The 24,345-nt window shown below is 43.5% G+C and overlaps 1 protein-coding gene across 5 annotated transcripts in view; it reads right to left on the bottom strand.

Annotated features, from left to right (window-relative positions):
• Positions 1-3,676: 3,676 nt before the first annotated feature.
• The window catches only part of STON1 (stonin 1), a 33,543-nt gene continuing 12,874 nt past the window's right edge, over positions 3,677-24,345 (bottom strand). For 3 of the 5 annotated variants that reach the window (XM_080408667.1, XM_080408668.1, XM_080408669.1), the window contains exons 2-4: positions 21,947-22,141; positions 17,621-19,614; positions 3,677-8,503 (exon numbers count right to left, since the gene is read on the bottom strand). In XM_080408667.1, the coding sequence (XP_080264793.1) occupies positions 8,157-8,503; positions 17,621-19,565 (2,292 nt within the window). In that variant the 5' untranslated portion in view covers positions 19,566-19,614; positions 21,947-22,141 and the 3' untranslated portion in view covers positions 3,677-8,156. The remainder of the gene's footprint in view (positions 8,504-17,620; positions 19,615-21,946; positions 22,142-24,345) is intronic. The other 2 variants (XM_080408671.1, XM_080408670.1) reach the window with 2 other exon arrangements.

Genomic DNA, 24,345 nt, shown 5'->3' with positions numbered 1-24,345 from the left:
GGCGTATTTTACAAATACCATCTTGCCCTTCTTTCCAAGTAAAAGCAATAATTCTTAGGAGGAACCGGTTGCAGAATCCAGGCAGTCCTCACGGAGATGCCTTGACATGGGCAGAACTGTAATTTCATTTTAAAGATACCCTCTAACACACTCCCTTTGTTTTCAGATGTTGACTCATAGATATACAGCACTCTAGACTCATAACCAATTTTATTAACAGTGTGATTTTGTTATAAGCTCCATCATTTCCACCAGAGTTCTGAGACAGGTAGCATTGGGACCTGTGATTTGTTCCTTTTTCATTTGTCATACATGACTCCTGTTGTTTCAAGGGCCTCTCCTTTTTTTTACCTGATTTAAACCACTTTATCAGAGGAACGGCAGAAAGACCTGTCCCTTAATTCAATGTGATGATAATTTTTAAGGACATTGGGTGGCATAAAAAGGCTCTGACCTGTACAAACTGCTGTAGAAAAATGGCAGTCCCAAAGGATTGAATATACTGAATAGTACTGTGTATCTCAGCTTCTTGATAAGACCAGAGACTTGTGTAGTATGAGTAAGCCTAATTAAGGATAAAATAAGCCTTGCCTCTCCTAAATACTCACCCTGATACATATACCTGTGGAGAGAAAGCCTCAAAGGGAAACAGCAGCCATCAGCCACTTCACTGTCCTTGCTCTTGTCCCTGCTTTCTACCACACTCCTGCCAGTGCCCAGCTCAGCACTTTTCTCCTGTTCTTCACCTCCGTTGTTGTCTGCCTTGTTTCCCTGGGTATGACAGACAGATGTTTATAGCACCGTCTTTCTCCAGAGACCCCAACCTCCTGCCCAGTGTCCCCAAGAAAAGCCCCAGTCCAACTCCTTCCTCTTTTGTCTGCTCTCGGTGCCTGTCCCTTCCCTGCCATCTTGCTTGACCCCCCCATCACCCACGACTGAAATCCCACTCCTTCCTCACCTGTCCATAATTGCCTCTTACCTGCAGAACCACACAGAGGCAGGCTGCAGCAGGAGAGTAAATACCAGAAACATAATTTCTCCTTACTTGAATTAGCTGCTGGAAGTTCACAGTCGAGCAGATGATTGCAGAAGTCCAGCAGTTTTAGTGCAAAGTTAAATAAGAGCAGAGCAGCATGTTTTGGTCAAGGCCAGTTTGCTCTGACTAACTTTGCATTTGGTAATTTGGAGAGGAATAAAGCTGAGTGACCATGGTAGCCCCTTTCACCAGCAGTGGGTTTTGCAGCACCCACCATACCACTAAAATCATCCAGCAAGTGATGCTGAGAGACAGGTTGAAGCACAGCTTAGCAGTCAGATTCTCCTTTTTACTGCCTAATTGATACCAATTTAACTCTACTAAAGAATAACTCAGATGTATGGAGACTAACCTGCATTGCCATTGGAAGCATTTATGTGAGGACCCCAATATTTGCTCAAGGTCATCTTCCTGAGCCTCGTTTTCTGAGCAAACATGGTTAGGCTCCTCCTGTCCTAATACTGTACGTACTTTTCAGTTTCTTCTTTTTTTTTTTTTCCCCAACTCTACTTTTGCGTAGATCTACCTGAATTAGATCTTCTGCACACCCCTTTTGATGTTATAACCACGCAATTAGCAGCAAAGATATTAATGGGTTTCCATGAAAGGGGGCTAAAGCAGCCCTTCACCTTTTCGCTCCAGGCAGTGGATGGCTCCCTCCATTTCAGATGAACCGTCATATAAATCCTGGTGTCAGTACTTACACTTAGGCAGTAAAATCTACTCAGCATTATAGATGACTTGACAGATGAAGGTCCCTCCCTCGAGAGCAGTCTGACAAGGTTACAGTGGTAGCTTACCTCTGGGTATCATCAGCCTAATGCCCAGGTTCTTGCTTTAAATCCTCTCTGTTCCAGGCTGGGTTTTATTTGATGTTTTTCATTGCATCTCCTATAGCATGCCTGTGTCGTTGGTCCCTTGCTTGAGTGAGATCTTCCTGTCCAGGAAGATAGGTTACCATTTCTGACAGCTGTACAGATGTGATGCAGGGATGCTCAGGACAGATTGAGCAATTCTTCTGCTTGGCATGTCATGGCAGCACTATATATATGTATATATCAGTGCTATATGAAAACAGAGCCAGCTGCATGGCGTGGCACTACCCTGAACCGTGGCATGCCACAAGCAGACACCAGCATGGCTTGTTTGGGTAGGGCACCTCTCACTGTGCCCCATCAGTCTCACAGCCACCTTGCTGTGCCTCCGGTAGCTCTGCCCATGTCCCTCCTTCTTCAGCTGCTCCCAACTCCTCCTCCTCCCCACTGGAGGAGAGCATTCAGTTCATTTTTCCCCCTGCAGCTACTCACAACTTTGTTCTCGATACCTTCCCTTGAAGGCATTTCTCTGCATGGGTTCCTCACTGCTTTTCTATTTCGGTCTCTTTTACAAGTAAACTTTTCACCTTGACTTAAGAGAGGCAGCAGTTCTCCTCAGCCCTTGCAAACAAGCTCTGCCTGCTGCCCTTCTGCCGGCTCCCTGCTCGCTCCCAGCCTCCTCCCTCTTACCTCCACTGCCAGTCTCTCAGCGTGAGTCTCTTCCACTCCCAGCACATCCCCACTTCTGATTTTTTCCCCTCAGACTTTTATTGTTGAAAATGCAAATGGAAGTGAATGTTATTCTATGTTAAACAAAAAAGGGCATCACAATGCAACGTAATGCTAGACCCACAACCTGAAATGCCTAATCGCGCTGGGTTTTGTTTGATTTCAAAGCAGAATTTGAGCTGATGCTTTTTCTTTTATTTCTACCAGTAAGGCTTCAGCGGGGAGCATGAACATCACTTACAACGTGTTATGATTGTTATTGTAAAAAATTACAGGTTGTTTTTACTAAGAACAGGGCTATAAAATAGCACACACTAGGCATAGCATGTATTAAGAAACTGTCCCAAAAATAAATGGTTTCATTTTTTTGCTTGTATTCTAGCAACTTACCATCTAATTTTTTCATGTACTTGAATCATATTGTTCACTGATACTTTTAAATATTGCAAACTGTTTAAGCTCTGGAAGGAGACTATACTTCTGCTAGACACCTGCTTTCCATTTGCAGGTGCTCAGTGAAGGATAGAACACCAATAAACTGAAAATGGATATTAACTGTATTTCCCAGTGTTTCCCCAAATAGCTGACTGGTTTGCTACAGAGACAGCAGCGCAGGAGAAGTGGCATGGTTATTTTACTCTTAAAGCTCATCCTTTGAATGCTGCCCCACAAACCTCTGCCTCATTTCCCTATTTCCCCACAGTGGTTCCACTATTTCCCTAGTAACGGCTCATTTGAAGAACAGACTTTGAAATTTTTTTTTAAAGTCTTAAAACATTTGTTGCTACATTATGTTCAAATATCCCAGCGAGATCAGAGGAAGAACTCAACGGGAAAAAACTGTATCCTTTGGGTTACTGCTGTTATGCAAAGAAGGCCGGAAAAGGGCCTGCCATAAATGATCATTGGCAGAATATAGTGCATTATTCAGCTTCCTGCAACTAGCTTTATCTAAGACGAGGAGTGATGTCCCCCACTCACAGTAGAACTGCTCTTTCTAATAAACTGCAATACCTTATGATACAAGATCAACCAGTTAATTATAGCAAGTGTAAAAGAAGCTTGATAAATTTCTGGTAAGGGGACAAGAAACTGCTAGTTTGAAATACAACTTTATTTTTTTAATCAATAGGCAATCTACAAAATGTTATTACAAGATTATCAGCACGATCTGTTTATACTTATACTGACAAAAGACCCAAATAAAATTATATTTTCCATTAAGAATAACAGCACTGCTTCAGAGTTATCAAAATTATAGCTAAGAACTATCAACTGCAGCAGGTACTGTGTTTAGTCAACAAAAAGATAAATAAATGTAAAATAGAGGTGTGGACACCAATACTGCAGCTAAGAAGTCCATCAAGTAAAATAAATGCAACTAAAAGCAACACGTGAAAGCATGTTTTCAGATGTAAAGTACTTTTAGACAATTAATGTGGAATTGGGAGGAAAAAAAAACCAAGAAGCCTAAGGAGGACAGCAGCTTGGCATCATTCAATGGAGTGCATCATCATCCTCATTTCTTGAGAGCTGCTACACAAGGGCAGCCAGACCGTTGTTCCCAATCACTCAAAGCTTCAACTTTGACACCCAGTAACACCTCTTTTCCTCTCTTTTGTGCTCTTTTCTGGTTGGAATAAGCAAGCAGTGTAGGTTGCTTACCTACTAGCATCAATAATCTTCTATAGTGGCTTTTTTTCCTGCCCATTACCACTGTTCCTTTCTTCTTCTTTTTTTTTTTTTTTTTTTTTTTTTTTTTTTTTATTTGCCTCTCCTTTATTCTTAAAAGACTTTGATGCAGATCCCATTTTGTCACTTAAAAGACTTCCATTGACTTCAATGGGTGTTTTAATCCAAAATTACATCAAGTACCACTTACATACAGTAATATAAAATAGTATGAGAAAGATGAATTCAAAGTTTGTCAGTTTCAGCTAATACAACACTTTGTAAATAAGGCAAACACACTATAAAAATAGCTGTTCTCATTGATTCCTGTTTAAAATATAAAATATCCCAAACCCTGCTGGTCCTTTGTGAAGGAAACAGACAATTTCTAAATACAGCCCTGTAGTAAATGTTAGTGAAGTGTCAGCATCCGAAGTGACCCAAACAGCTGGAAGCATTTCAGTGACTGCAGGCACTAGCTGTGGGAAGCAGCGATCAGAGACGTGTGAAACCTGGTTCCTCACATGATGCCAATGTACCTCATGGATTATTTAAGGCTCTGGTCCTTCTGCTAGCTGGACACTGAGCATCACAATGGCTTACTGCAACTATTCCTCACCTCCATTCCCCTCCCAAAATTACAGCTAGGCTACATATAGACCAGATTTCTAAAGAATCAAAGCCAGTCTGTTTACTCGCTATCACCTGCTATAGCATCGGAAATGTTAACAAACAAGTCTTAAACATTGAGAATGTTCATTCAGTAGGTTATACTGAAGGACACTGGACAATGCAGAAGAAAAAAAGCCAGGGTGTTTCTGCTTTGGCATGCTGCTGTAGAATAGGAAGTTAGAACTTGAGGGGGAGGGGGGGGTGGGGGGGGGGAGGGAAGGAGTCAAACAACCCAAACTTCCTGCCATCAAACTGCAGCCTATTTTTAAATATTCTGACAGCAAAGCATACAAACATTGGTTTGAGACTGAACTTACAGTGTGGCAGTATTTCTGTGGAATTAATTCCCTGTGATCTTGATCCAATTCCAAATAAAATTAATGGTGAGTCTGGCAGGTCTCAGATGGAAAACCAAGGGTCTGCAACTTAGATAAAGCTGTAGCTTCCCCTTTTTTATGTTAACGAGTTCAGTAAGGCTGAATGGCAATTTTCACTACACCTGCTGTAATACAGATGCGCTAGCAGGAAAGGTGACTTGTAACGTGGGTGTTCATCACTGAGGCCATTCAAAATGATAGCTCACATCTCGAGGGGTCAACGCTACACAGGCTTCTTAGACACATCAAGATACAGCAGATACCTGACAGAAGAAAAGCAGCCGATGCTTCTGCAGGACCGGTAACACCACCAGGTACCAAATGCCCAGGAGACAAGTGCTGCACATGGTGATCCTAAGGCGAAAGAGTCCCAGAACAGCCTGGCTGTCCCTCCTTCTTGAAAACAGAACAATAGGGGCCAGCTGGGCAAGACAGGCTCTGAACAGCAACCACTGCTAACAGATTTACTGAATGAGCTGTATTAATGCCAATCAAAACCAGTCAGCCTCAGACAAAGGTTAGTGCAGGTATCTGCAACACCTGTTTTGCTTCCTCTACCTTACGGAGCAAAGAGGTTAACAGATATTGTAGCTCTAGTGTAACCATGGGCTTCAGCGAACTGCAGAGCTCTGCCGTGTGGCGAAGTATAAACGCTTCGCCCTAGCGCACACTGTGCCCCTTCGTTCAGCTGAGAAGTATATAAATCAAAATTAAATAGGAATAAAACCAAACACGACTTGAAGGTGCTAATGGCTTCTCAAGTCAAAACACGGATGGAGGATACAACAACAGCTGAGACATATTTGGATCATGACTACACTCAAACGCTTGCTTAGATCTATAATAATATAATCTACTAATAAAAAGGGATATATAGAGAAGCCAAAATACCGTAATAGTCTATTTGGGGCTTTGGCAATGCAATGCCCATAAAAAACCTGCCCTCAGGACTTACTATAGAATCTATTACCCATTTCATTCTCAGCTTCCAAATGGGGGGGAAAGTATTGTGATGAACTAGGTTCATATTATGGCCTTCTGTTTCCTCAGACTGGTAATTTTCTCAGTGCATATCCCACGTATTTCTACTTTTGGGGAATAACATTTATCTGTATTTTTACACAGTGTTCATATAAACAGTTACAAGCTGTACAAAATATAAAGTGAGACTTAGTGCATATACTATATTTTTGTCCTCCACTAATTTCAGTTTGAAGTAAGGATAATTTTAAGAAAACTGCAGGGGGAAGGAAAACTAAAAGTATCAGGAGCAATTTTTTAATTTATCGGAATGTTTCAGACCTGGAATTACAAAATGACAAAGGGAATAATGCATGAGGGGAAGTGTTTAAAACCTTTCCCTAAATGCCAATAGTTTGTTGAAAAAACAGTTAACACATTGATACAGGATTAGTAGCTCAAGCTGCCTGCTGATGCGTCACCGCTTCGCTTTTCTTGCAATAGTCCATTCCTGCATTATTTCCCCACAGAAAATGCCTTCAGAGCCCAGTAGCATGAAAACATCTCCCCTCCCGTGCATGGAAAGACTGTCTTAGAAGTTACTCAAAGCAAGAGTTCCTGCAGTTTCCAAATCAACATCTGGAACTTGCATCCTCTAAAGGAGACCCAGGGCAAACAGCAGCGACCAACTGTTTTTTCAGTTTGTGGGGAAAACCCACCACTGGAGTAAATTCTCCAAGCTTCATCAAATGCAATGGGCCCCGACTGATTTCCACTTGCTGAGGATCTGCCCCTTGTCTCACTTGCTGCAGCAGTGAAAAAAGATTTGTCTAATGCTGGCACAGACATTTCACTCACATCTGCCATATGTTTTTTTACCCAAGAGATTACTTTGAGTGAGCCTATAAAGTGCTGGGGAGGAAACACTCGCAGCCACAGAAAAATGAAGAATATTATTGCGGAGGAACTTTTCCCATTTTACCAATGAAATCACCCCAGTTTCCAACTCATTAATTGAGGCTTTTGTTGAGAATAATATTACAACTTGCTCTGTTCACATATATCGAGGGGAGCAGAAACATGGGGGACTTTAGTTTTCAAACACCGCTAAAAGATGTAATTGGTCCTGCTGGACCTTACACAGATGCTGGTCTGCACATAAGCACTCTGGCAGTTTTTATTGCTGAATATTTTATGTCCAACTGACATGAACTCTTTGAGTAGTGCCATTAGGTTTCAGTATGGAGTATGAGATCACTCCCAAGTCATAGATACACAACAGGAAAATAATGTATTAGAATCAGTCAATTAAGTGCTCACATCCTGCAAGTATTTACAAGGAGACTTTACTCATACCAGTATTCCCACGACAGGAAGTTTACTTGAACGCAGGCCAGTCAAACGAGTACTGATTTTCAGAATCAAACCCAAAAGCACTAAAAAAGAAAAAAAAAGAAAATTCAATGACCATGTTTATCCTAAACTAGGTCACTGCGCTTCTTCTAACAATAAATTTCCTATGTAAATTGATTCCTACTAATATCCTATGATGTTGCCTCCCATCCTCTTTTACTGCATTAGGCAGTTCCCAGCCTTATCTGGATCTTCTCCATCAAGCCTAATCCACTTCTTTTCAATTTCAACCTGTAGTTAGAAAACAAAACAAACAAAAACAAAACAAAACAAAACACAGGTAGAATTAGCAAATAATTGTGCACTGAAAGTGTGAACTGTAACAATGGCACAAATAAAAGCTTTGACACAGTATCAAAACATTTCCAGACCCAACCGATTTCAAAACCACTAAGTCCAAAAATAGTGTAACTGAAGAAAAACAATGCCTCATTTGCAGTTCTGTTTTTCAGCATCTTCTTTGATCAGACAAGGAATTATTTTTTAATGATTCTTTTGCTCAAAGTCATTATCACAAGTACATGCAAGATATGTTGAGAATACAAAGCACATTTGCTTTGCAAATGCTGTATGGGGGAGTGGGGAGGAAGAAGAGGAGGAAAACACTGAAAACAGCCCTGAAAATACCTGGCAATTGTAAAAAGCTTTCTGGACCACGTGTTTCTGGGGCTGCAGATCGCTCTCTACGCCCAGTGTTTTGACTTCTGTTCCTGAGGCACAGGTATCATGAACAATGAACTGGACAGTAGCAAATGGATACCAGTCAGACGGTATTTCCTGGTCTGATCCCAGTTCCAATTTGTAAGACAGGCTGTGTGGATGATCTGAACCTTGGAAAAGAAAAAACAAACAAACAACAAAAAAACACCACCATCAGTTAATTGTCTTTTCTTTGTTTACAGCAAGAGAACACAGTTCTATCTTTTACTAACACAGAGCTGTCGTTATGATGCAAGATTATTCTATCTATAACCTTTTGCTACATGGGCGTAAGGTGGCCCCTCACTCATTTTTTGTCTGCTTCAGCATGCTTTCCACAATCATTGCAGTTTTATGAATTAATTTAGACAAGATTTACCAGAACCTTCCAGCTTCTGCTTGAGAGAAGAGTATTGCAAACTTAGGGATTGGCTGCTAAATTCAGACTATTGGGGAAGAATCTCAGTTTTCCCTTAAAAATACAATTCTTACTCTTGTAGGAAAATAAAACCTGGAAGGCCCCAGCTAAGGCAAAGTAGATGTGCTGCCCTGTGTCCAACAACCACCCTTTCCAGAGCCCTCTGCTGTAGGAATTTTACTGGAGTGTTTATTTCAAGTACTACAGCTATCTTGTGTAACATCATCTATTACAGTATGTCTATGGCAGCGAGATAATGGCACAGCTCAGAGTGCTGCTCCAGCAAGATATATCCCAGCTGCCAGGATAAGGGCGACCTGGACTCCCTTCTCTAGCTTGATTTGTTATGGGAAAAGAACATACCCCATTTCTTCCAAACAAAAGTATTACTAAAGTAACCATCATGTTATAAAGCAGAATCGTGAAGGTCTGCCCACATAGTGCAGCATATTCTAAATTACTGTAATCCAGCCTTAGATCTTAGGGATCACTTGCTTTCGAGTTTCTTATATGTGGCAATGTAAGGGAAAGCATTTCTCCTTCTCCTGGCGCACAGGAACACCAGGGTGAAAAGCCTGCTTTCCAAAGAAACTGAGGTCAGCTGGCTCACTATCTGCATGAAAGCAGTATAACATAACATAATGAAAAGAATCCTTTATATCGCAGCTGCCTCTCCAAATTCTTCAGGGCAAAAAGTACTAATTCTGCATTTCTCCACCTCTCCCGGATTTTAAGCATCAGCATAGACAACTAACTACCATTTGGCTGCAGGCAGAAAAAAACCAGCAGAGAAAGGATTGGCTGTATTTTGTCAAAGGCAAGCCTGGCAGTGTCTATTTGGGTTTCATCCATTACACTGAATGGCATCTCAAAGTTCAGGCAAAAGCGTCCCATTCTTTATGCACTGCCTTTCTCTGGTGGCAGGAATCAATTTCGTATCAGAATGAAGGAAATACTGAAGATGGAGTTAACATGCACTGAGCTTTATCCATCCCACGGGAAAAATTGCTGTAACGCTCCACATGCACAGGCTCATGGGCATTTTGTAAGGCAAAAATAAATAAAAAAGCTACATCTCCATTATTCCTGGGAGCCTTGGGCCGGGTGCATCCTCTGGTCTGTGCTGCAGGTTTTCCCTGCAACCTGCCTCCCAGCCTGCCCAAGCCAGTTCTGATTTTAGGAGATAATTTATGTTTAAGCAGTTTGATGGGCAGAGTTCTGTCAAACATGTCTCTGACTTCACCAGAACAAAGTCTAATTCAACAAACCATCCTCCAGCTTTCATTCCAGGTCTGGCATAAAGTCAACAGATCTGCAAAAACCAAGGCTTAAAGCATGAAATTCATGTTTGTCTTAATCGCACTCACTAGAACATTTAACATTTTTTTTTCCTTTTGACTAGTTATGTAATTAGTATAATTAATAATTCCCTCCCTCTTCCTTGCTGTTACACTCAACAGCCCAATTAAAACTTGATTGCCTGGAAGAAAAGGTGAGGGAAGGGGAGAAAGGAATGAGAATTATCCTTTGGATTATCAGCCCCTAAACTTCAGATGGGGAGGTCTCCAGCTCTTTTTCTCCCCCTTTCTTTTTTCCATGTTTAGTAACAACAGTAACCAGTAGCTTAAAAAGCCGTTTTCTGACTGCAAGTGCTTCTCTCTGTTCGGCTGACCCCAAAGGCGCACACACACAAGAACACAGCAGCATTTACAGCCAGCAGTCAGACAAGGGGCACGTCCCTGGACAAGTGCAGTCCTTCACTGTCTGGGCTTTGCTGTACGTGGCTGATTTACAAGCATCCCCTGCAGGCTTGCTTCCAGCAGTACATCCTATACTCGATCCTTATCCTAAATGCCATTTCTTTATTTAACTTCTTGCAATGTTCAGAGAAAACCTGAACTGGATTTCAGAAAATAATGCTATCTACACATCGCCTACAACCCTGCACCGTGGAAGAGTATCAAACACTGGCCATGAAGTCTTACAGGTGTCTTTAAAGGAAGATGTATCACAGTGGAGAGCCAGCATCCACTCCCCACTAGGAGCTTCTTTCTACCAAAGCACAGCTCTAATACACGCTCCTAAGGAATGCATTACAGAAACTGTAGGAAGGGTATTACAGCTTGCACTGAGAAATGCAAGGGCAGAACCATAAAAGGGACCGGTAGGGATCACTGCAACAAAAAATGCCTAAGTCCTGAGCTCTGGGAATGAAGCTGCTCTAAATACATCCAGCACAACAGCATCTTTAAGGTGAGAAGGAAGTGCCCAGCTGTCACCAAAGCCAGCACAGAGGGAGGGAAATCAAACCGAGCAGGACAGGCTGGAGAGATGGGATGGAAAAACTTCACCCCTCCTTGCCGACTTTGCAACCCACTTGCCGCACCAAAAGCACAACGCTTTACAACACACACACACTTAAAAAATGACAACCACCACCCAAACCCCAGCCCATGACCAAAAGCAGCAGCACTGTCATCTCCTTTTCATGTAACAGCCTACTGCTTAGCTCACTCGGGCATGAATCGGGCTCAGTGACCCGCGCGGCTATAAGGTACGGGGGTGGAGTAGGCGGTACTGACTGCCATTTGTGCTAAATCAGTGCTCCTGGCATGTGCGAGACATCACTCACACCTCTGAGCACACTACAGAACAGGGTCCTTCAAGGCACTAAAGCACAAAGTACCCGGTTTGCAAGCCGGCAAAGAGGTACAATGCCAGGGGGGTGCAGCATGTGGCTAAAGTCTCAAGACAATACACAGAGACAGGTAAAACTATTACATTAGAGACTTTATTACTGAAATAGAGGAGGGAACAAAGTCAGAAACAAGTGTTACAGCCACCTGCCGACCTCCTGAGGATGAAGTTGGAGCACTAAACAAGTGTGAGGAGGAGATGGCACTTCATCACTCGTGACAGGCAGATCTGTATACCTTTGTGACATAAGCCTGGTCCTGCTGCTGGCCATTTCTTGCTGTGTCCAAGCCCATTTCTCCTGCACTAACACTCTCTTGATCCACAGTCGTTCCTCCAGACTGCCTGGACGTGGTGAAATGAGCCCCTGTTGAGGTGGGCTTCTCCATCCTTGAATCTGCCATCGTCCCAGCAATAGCTGTGGTGACAGCAGCACCAGCGGTGAAGGAGGCCCTAAGAGGCACGCCGTTCCAGTGCCAAACTGTGAGATGTCATCCCGTCTATGGCACCACGACCCACCTGAGCTGTGCTCCTCTTGGCTCCCAGGACCAGCTCCACTTTCCTGTGGTGGTGCCAGAATGCAGCTTGGCAACAGACTTATTTGACCTGGTCTTTGTGCTGTTTGCTGTGTTGGGATGTGCAGACCGCACATCAGCCACAAGACAAGTGTCCTGGAGAAAACATCAGGGGTTGCAACGCTAAGATGGCACGTCATGCCTTGGCCAGGAAAGTGGCACACTCTGCCTCTGGGGCTATGGTTGACCAAGATCTGAGGAGAGAGGGTTTGCTGAAGAGTAGCATCGTTTGGAGTCCATTTGTGGTAGAAGGAAAAGCAGATGTAAGGGCTTTTGGAGACCATGTTCAGCATCTTCCTGTTGTGGGAGGGAAGCCTATGGAGAAACAAGTAGCAATGGGAATTGTCCAGGAAATTATTTTGTCTTCTGCAAAAGGGAATCCAGAAATAACCACTGCTTGGAATTTTCCTGGGCAGGTATCTGATGGTAAATGTTGGGTGACAGATGTCCACTTGAGCCCAGGCACAAACGGGCCGTTCCTCTTGGTCTGCTGCTACAGCCTTCACTGTTAGACGTGGCACAGTTGTGATTAGCCCTTAAAAAAAATCTCAGGGTTTATATTCCAGATAACTCACACCCATAAGGTGGTCTGTGTTTGGATCTGATGAGTTGTGGGGTCTTTCCTTTGCACTAGGTGGTAACCTGCAGAGGAGAGACAATAGTTTTGGGATCTGAGTAAGGTTACTGCTCTGGGTCCTCTGGAGCAGCCTCCACTGGACCTTTTTGCAGAGGGTTCCCCCCAGCCCATGCGTCTCCTGCACCAATGTCAATGTCAGAAGGAGGTACTCACCACTTCACTTGTGGAGAAGTTCTTCTGCCCATTGCTGGAGCAACTTCTTCCCATCGGCTGTCAGACAACAAAGTGATCAACCAACACTTGGAAAGACTGTGACCATTGCCTTAGTTTTCACCTAAAACTGGCCAGTCCTTGTCATCTCTGCTCCATGAAACTATTGCTTCCCAGGCCTTGTATTACACTGGAGTTTGAAGAAGAAAGAGAGGCTGCATGTACAAGATCCTTTTGCAAAAGAAACTGTAATGCTGAAAATGCAAGGTGTTGGCCAGAAACAGAGAAAAAGGTACTGGTGTGGAGAGACAAGTGGGTTGGTGCAGGCACAGTGTAAGTCCGTCCACCAGGCTAAGACAACGTATTCAGATTCAAGCCCAGCTATCCAAAATGTGGCCCATCAGGCTCTGTGGAGACATGATCACCTGGACTGGTGAAAACTAATCACTCCTGAAAGGCAACCAGATAATTCGGGGAGCTAAGTGAGCTTTTACGAACATGAGAGACAGAAACCCTGTGGTTTAAGTGTCTAGGCAACTTGTTAAGACTTTTGTGAATTGAGACACCTAAGACTTTCCTGTTTTATGTCTGAAAATCTGGCTCTTACTTCCTAAATATGTTCCAAATTCTTGCTGTCTTTCTTGAAGAATAACAACAAGAAAGCCAAAATAAACAAACAAACAAAATTATTCAGACTGTCTTTTAGCATTCATGTAGCATTTCACAAACAATTAATAATCTAACTTTGCTGCATGTACTCCCACAATTTAGCCCTTATTCACCTGTCTGAGTCGCATTCAAGCAACAATGATCTGAGAAAGGCTCATGAAAACAAGCAGTTTAGGCCAAAAAAAACGTGGTGGTTATTTCAGTTAAGTACTAATTCTATTTTTACCAAAACAGCTCCAGTTCTAAAAGTCTTATTTTGAACATTAAAACGTCAACAATTACAAAGAACAGATCGACAGTAGGGTTGTTAGAGGTCAACAACCCCTGCAGCTATGTCTAAATGGGTGCATTTATCCCACCTTCTGGGAGAAATGCATAGGGAGTGGGAAGGTACCACCACCAAGAAGCAGTCTGCAATGGTGCTGGTGCCAGAAAGAGGTGGGTGGGCAGGGATGGAGCTCACCTGGCAAAGTCATGGCTTGGAGTTTCTACCTAGGCAGTTCAGAAAATAAGAAAAAAGGCAGCTGAATGCTGCTGGGAACCACATCAGCTCCCATACTGGAGCCCATGCTCAGATGCTAAAGGGCAGCAGCAGGGCTGCCAGCAGCCACAAGCTCCCCTGGCTCCATCTCTCTCTGTTGCTTAATCACTGCTTTCTCAGTGTGGCTCCATGATGCAGAAGAAAAGGAGAAATCATCAGCTGAAGAACTGCTGCTTTATACAACAGCCCAAGCATGGAGGTATCCTAGCAGGAAGCACCACAGGGCACAAATTTACACAGCAAGAGATTAAAACAGCAGGTTTCAAAGTCTAACCTCTCCCCAGCTCTCTGGGCAACACAGGTGCATACAGCCGCTGCCACGCAAAGGCTGGCCCCAGTGCTGTGCTGAAATCATATGTTCGACGTTTCCTTATACGATGCCCCAATTTTCACAAACGTAGATTCAATTTGCAGAATTTTCAAATTTCATTGGATCAACCCTTTGAAGTCTAGAGCTTTTTACCTTTTAAAAAAAAAAATAAATGCTAACGTTCTGGCTCCAAACTCTCCATTTATATAACTGAATAAGCATAGGCAGCTTTTAAAAACGTGGAGCATCTCGCAGCTCACATCGACTTTGCTTGGCCCGCGCTCTTCTAAGGAAAGTAAGGAAACACTTTAGCAGAATCCAGTGGATACTAACATATTTTGAGGTCTATAAAGAGAATCACTATATAACTGTAGGCAACCTTTCCTTTCCTTTTTTTTTTAAGAAGACAGACAAAGGCTTTTTGAAAGCAAAAGCCTAGGCATATTTTTCTCCCTGCAGTAAATGCATTATGAAAGTCTACATATTTCTATTAGTTTGACTGCCTCCAGATTTTTGGCATGCATTGGGACAAGTCTATTTTTAAACTCTTAACTGCATACAGAAAACTTGATAGAGAGGTTTAAAATTTGACTGGGCAGTATTACTACCAAAATGTTTTTTCGAACGCAAGAACATTTCAGGGATACAAATTATTTTGGAGATCTCAGCCAGAGGAATTATTCAAATGTCAAAAGTTTAAGCTACTGGTAGAAAATAATGTAAAGCTGTAGAATGCCACAAAAAACAGTTCTTACTTTCAAGTAATATAAATCTGAAGTTCACTGTGCACATCAAATCCTAAGGTGAATGACCTGCAGAGAATTAAAGACTTTTGGAAAACTTATAAACTTCTTTAAAATTGCCTGACTCAATTGCTGACTTGATTTTGCAGAAGCAAATCTATATTAAATGGTAAAGAATATTAAAAGCTACCCAGCCGGTCAGTCCCATAAGCCTTGGGAAGACACATGGCTCACAGCAGCACAGAGAAATCCTTGAAGCCTTGTAGCGCATCTTACATGTCTATGGATTTTGAAGACCTGAAGAATCTTCTTCTGCCTACTAGTTCTCTTATACGTCTCCATCAGCTCCTCTGCCCTCTCTATTTTCCAGAGTCCCCAACCCCTCCCTTACTGCCTCCCTTTATCTTCCCTCTCTCTGCCATTTCTCTCCCCCCACCCTTAATTCTGGCTTGGCTCCCTGCCTTGCGTTAACCTGCCTGATGATGCTGCAGCTCCTCTGCCCATCGCTTGGAGCCACAGGCATTCTCTCTGAGCAGAGCGTGAGGTACCCAGCTAACAAGCAGCGTGTAAAAGGGAGGGATCGGCCAATTCGGGGGGAACTATATGGCATTAGCCACAGGTCCAAGCCAACCACAGCTTCTTCCAAAGCAAAACCAGAGATGGCGTTAACACGACAGCATTTCTGAAGCTGACCACAGTGGCATTTGTGCTGTTCCTCCCGCGGTGTGCATCGATAGAAATCGAAAGGCCCAACTGCTCGAGGTTTGGGAGACCTGATGGCCTAAGCAAGATGCAGTCTGCATGCAAAAGGGACCAGTATTTCCATGCAGCATCATTAGTCAAAATACTAGCTCTCGTCTGCCAGCAGCCATGCAATAATGCATGCTCTCACAACTGCCACATTAGCATGTTGATGCAGGATGCTTCAAATGCTCTTTTAATACCAAAAGCAATCTAGTTCATATATAGGCTTAGGCTAATATTCCCCTTTCATTTGTTCCTGCCTCAGTTTCTCTGTCAATCTGTTATTTCTGTCACTGAAATATTAGTCAGAATTCAAATATCCAACAGTAAAAAAAATAAGGTAAAGTCATAAGTACCTAAACAACAATTCAAATTACATATAAGTTAGAATTAGTTAAAAATGGAGGGCGTGTGGGGGGGTGGGGGGGTGGAGGAAGTATCCTTGGGAGATTTTTTGCCTTCACTCTTTTTTTTTTTTTTAATAGTTTTGAATGTTAACTTTCACCTGCACACACATCTAGATGACAAAACCTGGGAGTGGGTATGTCTATTTAGCACTAGCATATCTGAAACCAGGACTTAAGAAGAGTAAATCTTTTCTGGACATTTTAAAGAGGTAGCTAGTCCAGACAGTTAGGATACTACGAGACTAGGCCAATCCATTTGTTAATACTACGTACCTACCCCCTTCTTAAAAGTACAAATTTTACAGATATTTTAGGCAAAATCTTTTTAGATTAGCTTTAATAGATACCTTGTCTTACACAGAGTCCTAAGGCCTCACATACACATAATGCAGATCCAAGCAAAGGATCAAATGCCTTCACTCTGCCGACCTTGAAGCAGAATACTGTATTCCTCAATAATTTTTATGCCTTTAGGAAAGTACTATATAGCACTATTAATCTGGTAATGTGACTAAAAATTGGAATTGTAAAACCATATATTTACATTTTCCTTCTCCAGAAAGTCATATTTTCTCCATTAAACTAAGGTAAATTAACTATTTGACTTGGTGGGAAATTAACAACTTCCACACACGCGACTATAAACTTCGCTGGTTTTATTGCTGCAAGTTTTTAGTGAGGTACCATCACCAGAGAGAAATGGGGATAAAGCAGGATGCATTTTCTGCCAGTGCAGTTATTGCCATGAACGTACGACCCCAAGGCACAACCCCAGAAAAGAGGCAATAGATATTAGCCTTTGCAAAAGCACAGCCAGCCTCCTACGGCAAGTTTGACCACAGTACCTTCTCATTATGTACCATACCTACTGTTTCTTAAATGACGCTAAAAAGCCAAGAGTCACAATTCCACCTTTTCTATCAAACGTGTCATATTGGGTGGGCAAATCATTTTACCTACCGACGTTTGCTTCCCATCCCACCATTGCCCAGCTGGTATATGTGAAGCATAAACCCTTCCCTCTGTCTTAGTGCAGACATGAGGTTTACTCAGAATGTCGAGATTCCCTTCCGTGATATTGCACGCCTGTAACTACTGGCAATACACCTGCCTCCATCAAATAAATTAGGAAAATGTCCTTTAAATAAATAAATAAATAGATAGATAGATAGATAGATAGATAGATAGATAGATAAATACATAAGGCTATATTCTCTTTTTCCTAAAAGGTTACTCCAGCTTCTACCGGTATCACCACACAGATAAAACCCCAAACTACAGAAGCTGACGGAGGTACACAAGCATGAAAACAGCGAAGGTGTGTGCCCAAGCCCATCATTTTATAGCTCAAATTATTTACTTGAGTTTTTATCTGGAAGCCTGTCTATCTTCCACACAACCGCCCTGTAGGCACTCTCATATTTTGCTGTTCCAACCGAGACTTGTATTACGGGATCAGATTCAACCTCGTGTAAAGCGCCAAGGCATGCCCTCCTATTCATTTTTGCTTTTAGGGACTTCTGCCTTTGGAGGTTCATGGTCCAAAGTGCTTTGACCCACTGCGTGGGAACGGGAAAGCGTATCATAATGTTTTCACAGTATTTCACAGAGGGTACACGCGTTGGGATTGGAGCAGTTGAAGACATGTTTATAAAAGCCTGAAGTTCAACATACGCCCCCTGAACCACTACTGCTGCCTTCACAGAAAAGGGAAGGTCTTGCCCATTGTACTGTGTCCTGAAACGCATCAGTTCCAGCCTGCAGGCATCCAGGGGCGTAAACTTAATAATTCGCGATTGTTCAAATTCCTGCACTTTAACACAGTTATGGAAATGGTAATCGAGAATATCGATCCATTTCTTCTCCTCCTCCTTCTCAAAGTAACGCTGGTCCCTCTTCTGGAGCTCCAGGTCATTCAGGGTTAGAAAGCAGTCAGCAGTCCCGTTCACAAAACATAAGCAGTAGATGTGCGTGATGACAGCACTTTCCACGAGTTTTCCTTCTGCCTTAGTGACTTTCCCCCAAAAGTTATCCACTATCTCCAGCATCATTTCTTGCTCTTCATAATTCCTCCTCTGTCTAGAAACAGCAGGAAGCTTCATAAGCTCTTCGTCGACCGTTACGAGGAAATCGGTGAAGTCGTTATAATCTGTGGTGCCCAGCTTTAACATCTGCTCAACCTCTGGTTCATGGATCACTTCTACTTTGGGATGATACCTCCTTTTCTCCATATAAGACACGCACTCGATCTTCACGGTATGGATTTTTCCCGAGACATTATAGCTCTCTAATTTGGGTTCGGACAGCTTACAGTGTGGCTGCAGCTGGAATTCCTTGAAAGGTTTCTCCAGGCCCTTTTCATAATACATCTGCAATACACCTCCGGCTAGGACGCTAAGGTAAATAGGGCCCCACTGCCGAGACGACATCATGTTCTTCTTTTCGGGAATCCTCAGCATGAATGGCCACCCATCCACGTTCCGGCTCCTGAAGAGGCTGCAGGGGACCGCGGGGGAGAGCCCGTGCCATGCCCGAGTGCTGGAGACAGGCGGGCTCCCCGCGGCGGCGCAGCTGTCAGCTTGCAGGTGTTCGAGCCTCTCGCAGATGTAGCTGAAGGAGCCCTGGTTAAGGCTTTTCTGATCGTGGCAAGCTTCTTTGTCTTTAGGATGACAGACGCTCCTGTCAAGTGCTTTATCCTTCCTGTGTGTGCTAACGTTAACTGGTGATGTGCTTGGCAAGCATCCTTCCTTCCAAAAAGGACTGGAAAAAGCACAGTCGCCCTGGAAGTACGGGAAGCGCCCTGGTGCTGAGGACGAGTCTCCTAACTCCTCACAACCTCCTGGTGGATTAGGGCTTCCTTCGTCTGTTGATTTGGAGACCAAAGTCTTAACTGGATGGTCATTAGGCAAGGTGTTCAAAGGAAGGCTGCTCGGTTTCTGTGAGGTTAGGGATGGGCAAATCCCAGGTGATGGAAGAAGGTTAACGTTCAATGGCCATTCGGGGATGGGATAAAGAATGTGAATCCCAGGCTTGGGGAGGCATGGACTCCCTGGGTAGTCTCTGGTAGGTGTAGTAAGTGGAGAGTTGCTGGGTGGTCCAGGACTTAGGTAGAAGTCAACTACAGGAGACGAGAGCGGAGTGCTGCCTGTAGAAGATGACCTACTTGAAGAGTCATGCACACTGGACAGATTGAGTTTAAGGCCATTTGCTTTACAACTGCTCTGATTATCAACCGATTTCTGAGGCGACTGGAAGAGTGGCTCGTCATCGAAGGTGACCCAATTAGCTGGATTTGTGGAACACATCTTGTAGGAGAAACTTGAGGCACTTGCACATGTATTACCCACAAACCATCTACAGAGAAACAACAGACATGAGCAGAAATAAATTATCTTGAAAGACAAAAGGAACCCAGCCCTTATAAAATGCAAACTACACAAAGCTCAAAATTGGCTTGCAGTTCACAAACCCAGTGTACTTTCTGCTTTACATATATCATCCTAAGACAGCCGTGTAGAAACAGATAAACTGCCCACGAATCCCTGCTGCTCTGCTGGGTTGGGGATCAAAAGGACATTTAAGCTTTACGGGCTGTTCAGAGCATCTGATATATGCAGCCTCTACATCAGAGAGAGCAGAAAGTCCCACAGCGGTACAGGACCACCTGCATAACACTTCCAACTATACAGCTTATGTATAGCTTGGGATATGGACAGAGATCTTCCATATTAGGTCTCTGCTCCAGGTCAAGTTTCCCCTCCTTCCCCCCATTAAACAAAACAGCATTTTACTAAGAATGGTGCAGCCGTTTCCAAAAACAAAACCAGGAGGCTGACAGGGGATTATTTTTTTGTATAGTTGAAAAGCTGTAGCAACTCACTGCTGATGGCGAAGGTACACACACTACAACCATCAGAGCAAAACCAGCCCACCAAGATAACATTTGTAACGAGCAGCTGGTTCCTGAGGTGTCTCCAAGGGAGACATTCTCCTCCTGCGATGGACGCAGGCAACAGGGCATGAGCATCCCCAGATGAGAGGCAGCAGGGAGCATTTTGTGGCCACCAGAACCAGCCTGCGACTCATCACCCACACCATGCTGCTATCTGAGGTGCCTGCTGCCAGGACCAGCACGCGTAGGTTGGTCCCAGACGCCTTCCAGACCCAGGCAGGAATTGCTTCACGTCAGTTCCTTCAACCCTGACTTAGGATCTTAGAGATTGGACACGTTAGGAGGGGGCTGGAAAAGCATTAGACTTATAAACAAGAAAGCCCTAAGGATGAGTGCTACATCCCTGATGAAGGATAGACTACAAGCATCCACCGGAGGAGATAAAATGCCAGTGAAACACAAGTCAAGGCTAAGTAACCACGTACGCACCTGCAAAGTACTGAATTTCCTGGCGGCCTGGAAAAAGTGCAGGTCCTCAAACCAATTAATAAGCTACACTTCATCAAACAAAGTATCTTTGGTAAAGAGCTCAGCTAGATGTCCTCAGAGCAGAGCTGCAGCCAGTAAATAATTAATTTCTCCTTTGTGGTTTTAAATCATGCACTGAAATGTAAATGCTCCCTGTATCCTTATGCAGGGTATGTAAAGTTTTTCCTCCCCGCTGCTCCTGGCTGATGAAGAAGTGAGCAATAAATTGCAAATGCCTGAGGAGGGATCGAGAACAATGAAGCACCACAGGGCACATACAAACATCGTTCATTTGATAAAAAGTTATTCTCGTTATGTCAGAACATATTCACGTTTGCCAGAAAGCGCAAGGCAGGCAGAGTTCATATAGATAAAACCACCTGTGTATATGTTACTCCGTTAATTAAGGTTAGATAACGATGACTTAAAGCTATTCCCCTTCCTGCACAGCCAGCCACAGTTAGGCCGTTTATTAATTGCATGGCACTGCAGCATCTAATCCCGGCGCCACAAAAGCCCTATCTGCAGCATTTAGAACAGGATTCATTTTTAGCGATGCCAAAGTTCAGCCCAGAGAATTCTTACCCTACGAGTCATTATTTTTACCATTTCCCCATTATTTCTTGGCCAGTTTAGAGCCATTCAGAAAGTACCATAAACTGTGGCACAGCCCACTCCCTCTGCGGCTGAGCAAACGAGAGGTTGCAACGGAGGAGGATGCTGGTCCTTCATTATTTTTTGAACTCTCGACCTTTTTGTTCAGTAAAACTATTTGCGCTATGCTAGTTATTTTGTGACCGCTCTCCTCTCCACTTACAGGGGGAGAGAGAGAGAGAAAGGGAGCAAACAAGTTACAAATGACTGTCATAGCTCAGGCACACGCAGCTGCCAGCGTATCCTTCACCCACACAATCACTTCATCAAAATAAAGCGCAGTGATGGAAAGAAAAATCACAGCTGTTTGGTCTCTGACTTGGTCATCAGTTTTTCCTCCCGTTCCACACCCTTCTCCTCCTTTCCGTCTGGCTGCCGGGGCTGTGCCTTCAGCAGTATATATTGATTATTTCTAGATTGGCAAGTTTTAAAGCTTTCAGACCTTCCTTCATCTTAACAAGCCTCATTTGTTAACAACGGCTCCTGCGATGCTCGCTCACTCAGAGCGTGGCTTTTTGGCCCCGGCAGCCAGGACCGCGGGGCACGCTGCGGAACAGAGAGTGTTAGGAAGGCGCCTCAAAGGCTGCCATGGGAAACTCCTCCGGCACTCACAGAGATAAGCGACTGCCAGCCAGAGACAAATCCTCCCCGGAGTGAGGAGAGAGGAGGTCTTTCTGTCCAAGGGGCTGCAGGGACGGCGCAGGGCGATGGCGTGATGCTGGGCAGGCACGACGGCAGGGTCAGCAGCCTGGTCGCCCCGACTGTGGCCACGCCAAGGGGCAAGTCACGGGATGCTGAGATGCATGGCTGAAAAAGAAAACAGAAAATGGGAATGTAAGTAAATACAAATGTCTTTAACAATAAAGAACACATTTTGCAGCCTATTTCCCTTTCTCATTAGGAATGAATTTTTTTCAGTGTCCTTTATTATTTCCAGATGTTGGGGGTTTTTTTGCACTTCTTTTTTTCCACGACGTCTGCTTCTATTCGCTTTTTAAAGTGTGATGTCACAGATTATTCGGCAGGTTTTTTCCTGTCACAAAACAAAAGGATGTTTGAAGTTCACCTGCCAAATATTTAACTTCAGTCAATAAATGTCTGTGAAGAAACCCACTTTCGCAGATGGAGCTCTCATCCCGTTACAATACCCTCAGCGTACCTGTCAGAGGCTGTAGCCTTCACCTTTTAGTACTGTTCCAGATATGTGATTTTCAAAAAAAAAAAAAAAAGATGCTGAAGTTAACAAAAACACACATGCAAGAAGTGGGGGGTTGAAATAGATAGTGGTTCCCCTGCCCCTGTTATTGCCCGCTGATCCCCCAGATAACTGCTAGGGATGGAGGAGGAAAATCCAAAGGGATTTTTCAAAGCTGTTTGTACAATGTCATGCTAACGAGAGGAAATGCACCCTCTCCTGTGTTACACTACCGATGCTTTTACACCTGCACAATGCAATAAAGTAATCCTTTCTCCCAAGTCCTTTTTTGTTCTAAAGAGTGCTCAAAATTCCTTCTTATGAGTTAGGACATTCTTCCTCCAAATTGCAGTAAACTCAGGCTTCAGGATAGATGTGTTTTGCCTCCAAAAGGCTCCCATGGGACGCACATAAACGTAACCCAAACATTTTGGGTAAAAGTGGTACAAGATGCTATTGATCTCCATTACCACATATGTTATGCGGCCCATAACATTTAAATTACAAGCACATGGGGTTCAGATATGCGAAAGGAAATACCATTTTTAGAATATTGAAATTGCAAACAAGAAAGCTAGCTGAAATAAGTTGATCCTAAATGCATCAGTTGCAGCGAACCCAAAAGCTGCGACTCATCTCAATTTATCCTCTTCTGTCTGAAAACAATCTTCCCATTTATCAGATTAACTCAGTCCCTCAGCATCTCATGAACAGTAGTTGCGGCTTAATTTCTTCATTTTAATACCTTGAGGGTGTAAGGAAGAGAAATCCTATCCTATTATTGACAGATTTCATAGGCTGTAGCTATTACCGGGTCCTTTGTTGCTTCGAAAATCCCAGATCAAATCTGCAGCAAAAATTCTGCTCAACTTTTGTGTCTTGATGGGGATACCATTATCTCTTCCCGTGGTGAAGTTATTGATAATAACTTCCTACTCACTCCAAGGTGCAGTTCAAGGTATTGACTTTGGTACTTTTAATCCAGATACAGCTTGGTCCTCAGCTAGCTGAGGATGCTGACTTGCCACCCAGCCATGTCCCCCAGCACCCTGATGGCAGGGCTTCGCATCGCCTCCACCAGCACAGGGAAGCAGCAGCACCTGAACCAGAGATGCTCCCGGGGTCTTCCCTATCACTTGGCACCAGTTAAAACCCTCAAGCACATCCCCTCGGATGAAAACACAAAGGTCCTTTTTTTGAAATATTGGAGTGTGGGGTCAGCTAACGGGATGGCAAGGAAACCCCTCCCTTCTGCAAAGCACAAAGCCAGTGAATGCTTAATAGACAGCACTCGCATTCCAACACACAGAGAAAAGCATAATTTTATAAATAGGTTCCTCGTTGCCTCTCCAGCTCCAGAGGCCATCGTGGCTTCAAAACCGTTAAGCTATACATCCTCTAAATAAATTCTCTGTGTGACACCTGAGCATGTATCTTACACGTGCCACTTTGCATGGTGGGGTCGTACCAGGCAAGTTTCAAGCTCAAAAAAAGCAGATTTACCTACACACAGTGTGACAAAAACAAGTAAATAATCCCTTCAAAATAAGATGAGCTCTTTATCCAAGTTATTCTGGTTGTGGACAACACCTGCTCATCATATTTTCACCTTTCCAGAACAACTATGGACCCCATACGCTACTCCATGTCAATTATATTTCCAGGAACCGTGCTGTCCATTGCACATAGGCTATACAGAAATTTAACGCAAACCCCTGCATACTGTGCACACAGTGGCGAAGGTGTCCCATAACGATACCATATGAGTTTTACCATTTCTTGTACAAATAATGTAGACAATTCTTCAAGCATTTTT

Source organism: Falco punctatus, assembly GCF_963210335.1.
Source record: "Falco punctatus genome assembly, chromosome: 12".
Lineage (NCBI taxonomy): Eukaryota > Metazoa > Chordata > Aves > Falconiformes > Falconidae > Falco > Falco punctatus.
This window is presented reverse-complemented; position numbering and strand designations above follow the sequence as displayed.